Below are 12,177 nucleotides of genomic sequence, written 5' to 3' on the forward strand. Positions count from 1 at the left end.
CATAAAATAATATATCTGCCCTATGAAAAATGTTTTTCTATAGAGCAGTAACACTAAATATTTAGTGTAACTATGATGGCAGTAACTCACCCTCACTTATCTTCAACGAATATTTCATCTTAATATACCTATAGCATCAATCTCAATACAATCGATTATCCCTCTTTTCTTTTTATATACCGTCTACCAAAACCTACAAGCTAATATAAACCTTGTCCTTAACCATACAGGGTTGAAATTGCCTATTTTTCTGGATCTTAAATTCTGGGCTGGTTTGTGCATGTCAGTGACGTGTTACGTCAGCCGCGATTCTCTTTTGTTCGTCGATAATGTGGTGTGACGTCACGAGGGGAACCCACAGGAAATTTTCTTCTCGGGGTATATTTTTAATTTCCTTTAATGGAACCCTTAGTTTTCTTAAGAGGTTTTTGTTATGTTAGTTTGTGAATTTTGGTAAAATAGTTCGCCATCTTATTTTTTCTTTATTATTAGCTTCTGCCAGCGTCTTCACCTGCGTTCCCGTGGAATAAAAGGATTTCATCAAAATCCGTTCAGTAGTTTCATGTGATTGACGTACAAACATGTAAACATCCAAACAACCTCTCACATTTATAATATTAGAGTGATAAACGTTACAAGGAAACTCATGTATGACCATTATTACTCAGTAGTAAAGTAACATCATCGGTGAAGTTTGTTTTTTTCTCTTAGGTATATATTTCTAACCCATTGGCTTACTGAAAACTGAAGAACGTGACTAATACGTATTGGCATCTAAAATACCTTTTCAACAATCTTATTTCTGACTTTTAAACTTCAACACTTTTGGCAAGTCACTTCTTCTAACAAAAAAATCTATATAATGCAAAAAATATTTCGGTTATTTCCAAATGCTAAGATTGGAAGTTTCCCAAAGAATGGGAGGCGGTTGATCATCAAGTTTTATATTCATCCATTAATAACTTAACATCGTGTACTGAGTGCTTTCTTATGTCTTTAACGCGAGGAGGAGCATTTTTCTTCCGCACTGAAAGATGGGCGCGGTACAAGGTACGGGATTATAGCGAGTGTGTTTTGATTTTCTATTTGAGAATGCTGTTTTTTAGTAAGGATTTCTGCTCGATATAAATAAAACTATGTTTTATAATGAGTGTGTCAGTTGTTTTTTTCTATAGATTAAATTAAAGAATGAATACCTTTTTAAGGGGGAAAATCATCAATTACTTCCCGCCTTGTGCGAGGCGAGTGGAAGTGTCAAACTCTTACTGACTAAAACACCCTGTTCCTACTCTGCTTCTTTCCGAGCCAGAGCCCCAGTAACCCGCTAAGGCAGTCCGCAGTTACGGCAAGAATAAATACTTACCATAAAATTGAAGAAAATGTTCTGTTATGAATTAAAATAGGTTGAATATGAGTATGTGTTCAAATTAAATATTTTACTTATAGTCACTAAAATTTTCACGTTTTTCATTCATACATTATATGTATAACTAGAAAACCTAAACACCGTTCTCTTTTACCCGCTACCGCTTATAACACAAACCATACCAAAAGCAGGGGAGACGAATGACGGTGAATCAATTAGTTTTTGCAAAACTTTTTGTCCGTCACTTCATTATCATTGCTGAATAAGAAAGATGAAAACGTCATGAATATATTACATGAAATACGTTGTTTTAATTTTGTCATACTGCAACCATTGTTGGGAGGGAAGGGAATGAGAGAATTGGCAAAGATCTTCGTCTCTTAGACGGGAAATATAAAGATAGGTTTATTGCTTTGGTAATTGTAGTTGGTTTTTTGTTTGTAGGTTATAAAATTTTATGTTTTGTATTGTTTCAAAATGTGAGAGTACGGTATTCGAATAGGTTTGTCGTAGTCACATAGAAAAACGGGTATTTTTTGGTGTAAAGATTGATATCAGTTATAAATAATACTACAATATTATGTTTACTCATTCTTAATATTTTAGGGAACAGAGAGTAAAGTTCCCTAAGAAGAGGAGGATCCTTCGACCAGGCAAGGTGATCATGCCTGGTGGACTTTCTGCCCCATTGTTGTTTGTTGGGATTTTCTATCAATGTTTACATATTCTCATGTAAACTTCATATGTGTGAAGTTTTTATGATGTCATTCGTTGATTTAATCATCGATCGTCTATGTGCGACTTCTATCATCTGTCACATGTCATGTGTCGCTATAAAATTCTGAATCAAAAATATATTCACTTACCAGTGAGTATGCACTATTCTCTTCATTATTTATTATAGAAATCCTGATCAATGTGGAAAATGTAAAAATTGGAATAACCTGAAACTTTTTGGTCATCCCGAAAATCGCTTCTGTTACAACCAGGACTGAGTACTGAACTAAAAAAGCAGTAAAATTATTTTAACATTTTCCAAAACGTTTTGGTAACATCGTTCATATTTTATTTCTGCATTTAATTTTAATCCTTAAGCCGACTTAAAAAGTCCGAAATTTGAACGTTCAGGACGTAATCTTTGCGAGGCGTATTTTTGTGGTAGAGTTGAAATAATGGGCTTTAAGTCTAGTTAATTTGTGGCTATTCTAAAGCTTGTTAAGTCGTCCGGACACTGAGAGGAGTGAGAGGACGAAATGTTAAAAAGTTTTTTATACTTTTATATGGAAACTATTCGAGGATTATACTTGACTGAGTATCTCTTGTCCATTTTTTTTTTATATTTGTTGAGTCGACGTTTGGCCAACATCTCGTCTGGTAGTAAGCGATGATGTGGCCTACAATGGAGCACGTCTGCCCATAAGCAACCTAATCACTTGGGCCTTGATGATACTTAGGTTGTACCCATGAAGAAACACATATTCTAGTATACATTTCGGAAAGTAGGAGCCAGCGGAAATTGACTGCGTTTGGCGGAGAATAGACAAGTCGTGGTGAAGAGCCTTTTGCGCTTCTCATGCATGAGAGTGCGGGTTATATATACCTTCTAAGATAATTTAAACACCACATAATTTAGACAAACGATGAAGGAAAACACCTGGGCTTTTAATTTCTAATTCATTATAAGTTTAAAAAAACCAACCCGCATTGAGCAAATGTGGTGATTAGTGTTGAAGCCTTCTTTGGGTAAGAAGAAGCCTTTGGTCAGCAGCAAGTAAACCTTTTATCTCCGTTTAAATAATGAACATTTTTAGAAAATTATCTTCTCAAACAACTACATTAAAACTATATAAAAAAATAATTTAACACTGCAAACGAAGGACGGGTCTTTTGTGAACCGTAAAAATAAAAATTAATTCTTTTATTTCTTTTCATAAGTACTGACGCACCCTTCGCGGTATGCGTTAAATGTTCTATGAAAGCGTTGTAAAATTAAATTCGGAATTTAATTTTGTAATTCGAATGCTCCCAAGGTTTTTGCGACGTCTATCTGTTTTATTAGATTTAAGAATTTTATTTCCAAGAAATATTATTTTCAGATGTAATAAAATACACGCAAAATGTTTTGCGTTTTTTAAACGCTCTTGGTTTTCTTTATTGCTTTTTCGTACATATTTTATTTAAGACATTTCAGTTTACTCATATAAAAAAATCACACCTATATTACTTCAATTTAAATTTCCTTCACGTAAAACGAACGCCGATACAACAAAGCTGCGGTTAAATATCGTATTCTTTTTCCATTCGCCAAATTGAACATACCACACCCGATCCTTAATTGAACTTTAAAACCAGAAAATCGAACACCCAAAAATTCCAAAGTACCAATTTTAATCCCGTTGCGCTATTCGAACTCGAAATCACTGGCCGCAGACAACGGCCGCTTAACAGTTGAAAAATGAAAAACAATTCCAATTTGGAACGTCAACCGTTTGAATTTGGAAGCGAGGCGTTGAGCCGTGCGTCGGTATTGCGCGGCGGAACGCACGTCGCCGGCGTGGGGTTAGGACGATGTGGGAAATCGTTTGGACTCGGTTTACACGTCATTTTAGGACTATTAAGTGTTAGTGTTTCAAGTTTTGTTCTGGCGCGCCATCCCGGGCTCGTCGGAAAAAGGTTTAGTGGGGATTTGCTCGTTTTTTCGGCTGATGTTGTGTTGGGGCTTGCATACTGTGAACAACGAAAGTTACCTTTGTTACTAGTGCAAACATAAGATTTTGATTGCAACACTTATAAGCTTCTTGATTGGATAAATACGGCCGTTGTATTTGTCTAGTCGAGATTTTTTATAGAGTTAAATAGGAGAACAAAGTAAGCTCCCAACTTATTACACAAAAAATCTTAAACTGAAAGGCTTATTATACAATTTCAAAGAACCACACACTTTAACATAAATACATAAGAGATACCACATTTGTCCTCTATTCCATACTGCACGTCACCAGACGAGTGACGCTCGACTGCTTCCCTCTATGTGATTACAGAGTTTCAAGACATGTGACGTAGTTGCAGGCTTCCAGGTGTTCTGCTATTACTTCCACGTCTAAATAGAACGTTCTAGAATTCATATGTAAAGAGCTTTTCCAAGCAGTTGCGTTTAGAATGAAGAATTGTGTTGTCAAAAAAAATGTGTGTAAAAATGAATTGAGACAAGTTGTACCCCAATGTTTGGTCGAATAGTTGGCTCGGTTTTGACAAATTTTATTTGTTTTATATAGATCTATACGCTAGTTCCATCTAAACTAATTTAATAACGTAAACTTACTTATAAAAAGGTTTATTTAAATATTTCGATAATGTTCCATATTTAAGAGAATTTTACATAATCACTAACTTTGATAGAGGTTATATATTTGGGTTTTAACAAGACTCATGGAATCGAGAAATTCAAGAAATGCGTTCTTTAGTGTTACTGTGTTATTTTGAAAATGTGTATCGAAGTATTAACATTTATTTTACGTAGGCCTTTTCTTTTGCCATTCGTGCGATAATTTCTTGCGAAACAAGTTCAATGCAATTACAAGGTGAAAATTAAAATAGCGTCGAAACGAAATTCAATCATTAACTCCACATTCCCTACCACTTATTTAAAAATTAAACTGTCTTAAGCTCAAGTGTAAATATTTAACAAAAACTTACTGAAACAATCAGAAATCGCCTTTAACCATATAACAATATGATTCAAAATCCGTTTCCACTTACTTCAATTAAGCCAAAGCCAAAAATATTGTCAACAGCTTCATTATCGCTCATTAAATTCGCAAAAAATCGCATTCAAGATCCGATCACTGTTTAGAGCACAGGGATTTAACCCTTATTATGAAAGAACTGAGGTGTTAAAATGGCGTGTGGGGTTATTTATCATTGGTGGCGATCTGTGTTGGCCGGTGTAGGGACACATGTCCCCACGATCCCGACATTGGGGCAGCTCATTAAGTTTTATTGGCACTAGAGCGACGCTCGGATTGACGGAGCCTTCGTATGTTTGCGTTATACACCGATATTTAGGCTCGACAGGATACATTTTCATAGATAAGTTAGGTTTATTGGTGATTCAAACTTTTGACATGTTGCTAAAGTGGCGACTTGCGTAAACTTTAAGACGTTTCAGGGAAACTCCAAACACAGTCTTTAAAGGACATTTTCCTCTATCTATGAGCTACTTACGAAAGTAAGATGCATTTCTCGATGTTCAAAGAAAATCTTTCCTATGATGTCATTGATGGCAAATTCTTTATTAATTTTTATTAAACCATGTATCTTGGGCTTATTATAATGATCAATATTTTAAATGAAGATGTCCAACAATTGTATTGTTAAATTATGATATGATAATGAATTGCTGGAAGATGTATTATAAACTAAACTCCATAAACCTTAGAAATAACAATTTTAGTTTCAATCAGAAACATCAGAAGTATTACTCCCCACACACTCCTAGTAGAAAAGCGTGCCGTACCGTGGCTCAACGCGCACAGGACATTAGCACTTACTATCGAATTACGTGGTGCATGTTACGGGCAACGCATAACTTTTTATTGCGCCCGTGATAGTCGAATCAAATTCCACACGTCCTTGTTGCTCCTTTATACGGCTTATTTACTATCCATGTGCTTTATTGACGTCTCTTTATGGCCGAATTAGAAAATTGACGGCGTTTGGTTAATAAATTTTTATCGCTCTAACGGGTTGGAGAGGGTTTATTTAAAATTGATGGAGAATGGCTTTGTGTGTTTACTTTACATCAGGTGTTTTGTCTCCGAAGAGGGTGGCTACTGTGTTCATACAACGTGATACCAAAATTTCATGTTATCATCGGTTTGGGTACCCCCAAAGCTAATACTTTCTTTATGGAATAGGGGGCAAAAAATGGCCACTCGGCCTTTTAAAAACGATTATCCTCTTTTCTTAAAGGTTTCAAGGTGGTATCGGTTCGGAAATACTGCCAAAGAAAGTTCCAGACTCCTTGCTAAGCAGTCACACTTGCGGTAACTTGACTTGTATTAGTATTAGCCGTAGGATAGTCACAAGCTAAAGGTGTGTAGTATGTGAGATTGAGTTGGACATAGTGTTGCACTGATATCAATAAAACAACAATACTAAATGAACAAGTACCTTTGTTTAAAAAAGTATAATTTTCTGACATTATAGCACCCAGACAGTAAAAAAAATCTACCTGGCAATTAATTCGAGAGGTAAATTAAATGATCCAAAGTTATTATTAGTACGTAGTAATAAATTAAACATAAGTCATTAACAAACCCTAAACGTGTTCGTAAATAGACGTCGCAGACTTTGCAAAGGTCAGACCGTTTTTAATAATTTAAAACTGCTACAGGCAGAATCCAGTCTAATTTTAGCCTAATCTAAGCACTTAAATGAATAATTAATAAAATTAAGGATTTTTTGGTTCACAGTCATATTATACTAGCTTCTGCTAGCGGCTTCGCTCGCGTTCTCGTGAGATAAAAAGTCATCACCTAAGCCAGCTCATACCCTATCTGTACACCTAATTTCATAAAAATCCGTTCACTAGTTTCAGCGTGATTGACCAAACAAAACAAGCAAACTTTGACATTTATAATATTAGTGTAATTTAGATGTTTTGTTAGATGCTACATTGATCTGTGTCTAACACCTTATATCCTATGAAAATGACCCCTTTTTCCAATCCCATTCCCCAACAACACTTAAATGCCCAACCCCCAAAAGGCTAGCAACGCACTTGTAATGCCTCTGGTGTTTCGGATGTCCATGGGCGGCGGTGATTGCATACCATCCATCCATCCATCTAAGGTAATCCATCTGCTTATACAAAAAAAATTATTATGTACAACTTACTCAGGTTAATATTTGGAGGTACTCAACTAGTTTCGAGCCACAACCGGGACCCATAACCTTTTGAATAGCATACATGCATCTCGGTACCCTGCCTACTTAAGTTACTACCTGTGTACAAAGTCCCAACAAAGAGATTGAAACAATGTACGTAATCGTCGGGAAAATAACTTCGGAAAATAAACAAACAAACCATTATTTTTATTAGTCGTTATACGGGAAATCAGTTACTTTGTAGAAAATGGCGGAGAAACGTTTATGTGCTAGTTATTGTTAATGCTTAACTGCAGATTACAGTACTGCAAGTTTTACAGTAGGTAGGTACTAGGTATAATATACAGCTATAGTAAACCAGTTTATCGTGGTCTCGCTTTGTATGAATCTACACACATTCGCTGGTCAGTTTATATTGGTATTGTATAGCTTGATAATGTCTAGTCGTGTGTACTATGAGAACCTGGTTACGTATGTTAGAAGTTTACTATATTGAACATTTCAGCATTATTAATTTCTACTAGAATTGTGCTAGAGGTTTTTAAAAATGAGGTAAAGGCATATATTTGAGTGAACCTATTTTTTATTGCAATGGAAATCCTCACGGACTCCCCTCATCGTAGGGGCCTATGACATTTCACCTTTAGGACTGTAACACGTATTGTAATTGTGTATATGGATTGTAATATTTTATAGATCCATTTATTACCACTTATGTGGATTTAAAATTACAAATGTTTCTACAACAAGTTCACACTTTATCTTATCCAAAATTATGCAAACACTACAGTCCTATTATAGTAGTTAGATACTTAGGTACAGCAAAGTTCCTACCTACTTCAATGACCACACATCCGGGACATGATAACCTCAAATCAGTGCGGTGATGACGTTAAATAAGTAAGAACATTAATAAACAGCGGCTGGCATAGGACGCGTTAATAATGCAAGTCTAACTGAACCAGTCGGCTCGCGGTACATTATTGAAGAGGGAAGCTATGCTTTATATCAACTGTATTGATCATTTTGTATTAGTCGACTGGTGCATATGGAACACTTGGAGTTTAATGTGATGGTAGCACCAAAATTGTTACATATATAAAAAAAATCTTTTGTTATTGTGATAAAAATAAAACTGATGAGTACACAAAAAAAGTTTCTTTGGGAAAGTTGTTTGTAATCATGAGTACAATCACGTGATTTAATATCGTTCACTAATTACCAGTCACCATATATAGACATTAAGTAACAATGTCTCTTTACTTAATACAACGAGAGGTTGAAAATAAAAACGCAGGAACAAAGCAGTGCCCAATTTTCGAATTTGGCCAATGAGCCAATCCAATCTAAGTATGCTAAGTACTCAATGGCCTATAATCGGGTACACATCTAAAGTAAAGAATCAATTCATCATATGCATACTGTACGAGTTCCAGTTTTTCTTAAAAGGAAGGCTTAATGTTCAGTAGAGATAAAGGGCACATCTTATTTTGGTCAGCATTATCGGTACTATCGTTTAAGAACCGTGTGATCGGTTGAAGCACACAGCTTGGTAACCAGCTGCAATGCATGGTGTTGCAGCCTCAACTTCTCTACAGGACAATGTTTTGTATGGTCTGCGTGTGTGCATCCTAATTATAGACGAAAACCCTACTCTGAAAATAATAATATAATATGTTTTCTCCAGATGACGGACCTTTGTGGGTGGTTTTTCCATCAGCTTTATCTAAAGAACGTAGAACCTTAAGTAAAAGTCAAGTCAAGTAAGTGAAGAGAGCTCATTTTGTAGTAGTCACCTTACAGGAAGTTTTATTAAATGAATCGATTGGACGGGCTGACGACAATGTTTTATTAGTAATCTCTATCAATGTTATGTTGGTCTCGTTACTTTGTGAGGTGGTAATGCTAGTCTTGAAACAGAATCTTCATCTTCGCTTCGCCGTCCTGGCAGTAAGGGTTGGTGGCCAAACGGAGACTTATCAACGTTAAAAACAAAAAAAGAATAAATCTTATTTTAAGCTAAGAGCAAACTACATTAGGCTATTAATTAGTAGAAACTTATCAGATAAAGTTTTAGATTAACTTCGTTTAAATAAATACAAAAAAAATACACACATATACCATAACTTGCCTGCTTCGTCCGAAAAGTCACGTTATTCAATTGAATATGTTATCAGTCAAGATTTTATGATACTATAAAATTAATCACCGTAGCACGTCAAAATCTTATACGCGCAATGAAAGTACTATGGCTACTGTAGTTTAGAAAATAAAATAATGTTGAAAAATATTCTAATATTGTTCAGTTTTTGCTGTGCAGCTGTTCACATGGTCCCGACTAGTAAACCGATACTATTACAACTAACTCTAGAACAAATTAGGAACACATTTGATAATATTATGACTGACGATTATATCGACACGCTAGCTAAACAATTTGCTGCTAAAGCAGCGAAATATTTTACGAAAGAAATGAAAAAACAGAGGAGCGCGATCATTGGCAAGATTCATGAAAGTTATGGGTGAGTTTATAGTTTTATTAGACCACAAAAACAATGTGTGCATTTATAACTGAAAATTGATGACACATATTCATTTTGAGTCCAGAAAGTGTCCGTAATGGTACTTTGCTTCGAAGTCTAATCTGCTTTTTTACGATAGCGGAAACATAAATTATGTGTGGCGCATCCTGTACCACGCGCGTCCCAAAGAATCATCACACCACCAGATGGTGAGATGTGGCACAGTAGTGCTAATGCCTAATCCGGAGCTGCGGACAACCTAGCGGAGTGACCAGGGCTCCGGCTTGAAAAGCAGCAGTAGGAACGGGGTAGTTTTAGTCAGTAAGAGTCTCTCTCGCCTCGCTTAAAGCGGGAGAAGTAATAGGGTAATTTTCCTCCCTTACAAAAAAAGACTAAAAAATATTTCCTTGTAAAATACTTTGAATTTTATTTTTTTTTATTCCAGAAGTCCACACGTGGATTCTACCAGTTCAAATCAAGAAAACAAACAAAAGACATTAGAAAATTCTCAAAAGGTACATGCTACTGCACTGAAGCAAGGACCATCTAAACAGAAAGGACAATTGCAAGAAGCGAAAGAGCCACTAAAGGAAGAATATGAATCAAACGAAAATAGTCCTCAAACACAAGATGATAAGGATAAAAATGAAGAGGACAAAATCTTGATGGATTCTCGTGAAGCGTTCAATCTTCTGAGGGAGCCTTCACCAGATGGTGACCATTTGGACTCACGTTCTGGAGAAATGCTGAGTGGAGAAACAAGGGACAAGATACCAGTCATAGAAGTAATGAAGATCAATGGTTCATACTTTAGGAGGCTACTAGGGTTAATATAAGAAATCTATTATATTAAGTATTTTGTTAGAAAATGTTGATTTGATGTTAATAAAACTTTTGTTGATGTTAAGAAGGGCACGAAGGATCAAAAAGTATCAAATGAAAAGAAAAAAAAGAAAGTAAGCTTCTGAATCTACACATCAGACATAATCCCAAACGTACTACTACTGAATTATCTTGACCTTGACTCATTCTCTTAGATATTTCTCAGAAACTAAGGCACCATTCGATGGTAGCTAATCCTCAAACAATATTAGAATACAAAATGAAGCAAGCCATTAAAGAACCACGAACATCGGACCATTGAATTCAACAAGAACGTATTTAGAAAATAATTTCGTTTTAGCCGAAAAAGAAAAAGGAAAAAAGGACCTAAATACAGCGGGCATTGATCATTTATTCACTCGTTACATACCCAGTATCCCAAACCTTCATGATATTATAAATGTATGGAAAGACGTGTCGTATTAAAATATTTACGGGTACCTTCAAGGTGTTATCCATAGTCCTACCGGATTACAGCCCGCGTCACTATTAAAAGGCGTGAGAAGGGTCTCGCTATGGCTACCTACCGCCATTAAGATATGGAATTATTTCATCTTAGTGTGTTTGAACGAGTTTTGCTTACTTTGGTATTGTAGTTAGTTGTAAGGCATTTAATAAATTGCCTTTCTTGCCTTATTTATATCTTAAGTTTTATTTTGAAAGAGGTTCTAATTCTAGACTTGTAGACAACAATACCAAGTAATTATAAAATCCACAGAAAGTACATTTGATTTCAGATATTTCTTGATTCCGCATAAAACGAGATCATTCTCAAAATATTTCATAACACCACTTGTTCTTTCATAACTAACGCATATTTTCATTTAAACGAAATCACAGCGATACCTATGCGCATATTCAAGGGTCTTACCATTCATTTGCAAGTATATAACCGTCACAATGGCCTGCAAAAGTAACAGTATCATCTCACAATAGGACGGAGAAGGATCTTGGGAACCGAGAGGAAATCCTTAAAGATCGTTGTGGCTATAATTCACAGCCGTATGAATTATTGATGGCCGCCGACGAACCAGGATTAGATTATAAATAAATAGGGTTCTGGGCTTTTAAAAGTATATGTTGGGAATGATATTGCGGAAAATAAAGGTCATTTAGGGTTATGAGGAGTTTTTATTGTGGCGGGGATAGTGGTGGAGAATATTGATCTAATGGATGTTTGGTGAGGTCGGGGTTGTTTGTTGCTGGAGTGAGTGAAGATTTTTTATTGTCATGTTACTAGGACACCAGAAGAAATGGATCATGATAAAATATTTATTTATATAACTAATCCTAATCTAACGTAAGAATATTTTGCATTTCAAAGTCAAGTCAAAATTATTTATTTCAATTAGACCAGGAAGGCACTTTTGAACATCAAAGCAAAATTAATAACGTCAGGCTGTCGGTCAGTCCTCTAGTGAAGCTATTTGCTCGTTCCAAAGTGTAGATTCCTATGGAGAAGAACGATCAAGAAACTTCATAGGTTACTCTTTTCCAATCAGATTCACAATACAATTC

At 35.5% G+C, this 12,177-nt stretch overlaps 1 protein-coding gene across 1 annotated transcript; it reads left to right on the forward strand.

Annotated features, from left to right (window-relative positions):
* Positions 1-9,454: 9,454 nt before the first annotated feature.
* On the forward strand, positions 9,455-11,299 carry LOC118282410 (uncharacterized). Its single transcript, XM_035603478.2, has 2 exons — positions 9,455-9,777; positions 10,223-11,299. Exons 1-2 carry the CDS (start codon positions 9,533-9,535, stop codon positions 10,611-10,613), a joined length of 636 nt encoding a protein of 211 aa, XP_035459371.2. The 5' UTR covers positions 9,455-9,532; the 3' UTR covers positions 10,614-11,299.
* The last annotated feature ends 878 nt before the right edge of the window (positions 11,300-12,177 follow it).

Source organism: Spodoptera frugiperda, chromosome 20, assembly GCF_023101765.2.
Source record: "Spodoptera frugiperda isolate SF20-4 chromosome 20, AGI-APGP_CSIRO_Sfru_2.0, whole genome shotgun sequence".
NCBI classification, from domain to species: Eukaryota; Metazoa; Arthropoda; class Insecta; order Lepidoptera; family Noctuidae; genus Spodoptera; species Spodoptera frugiperda.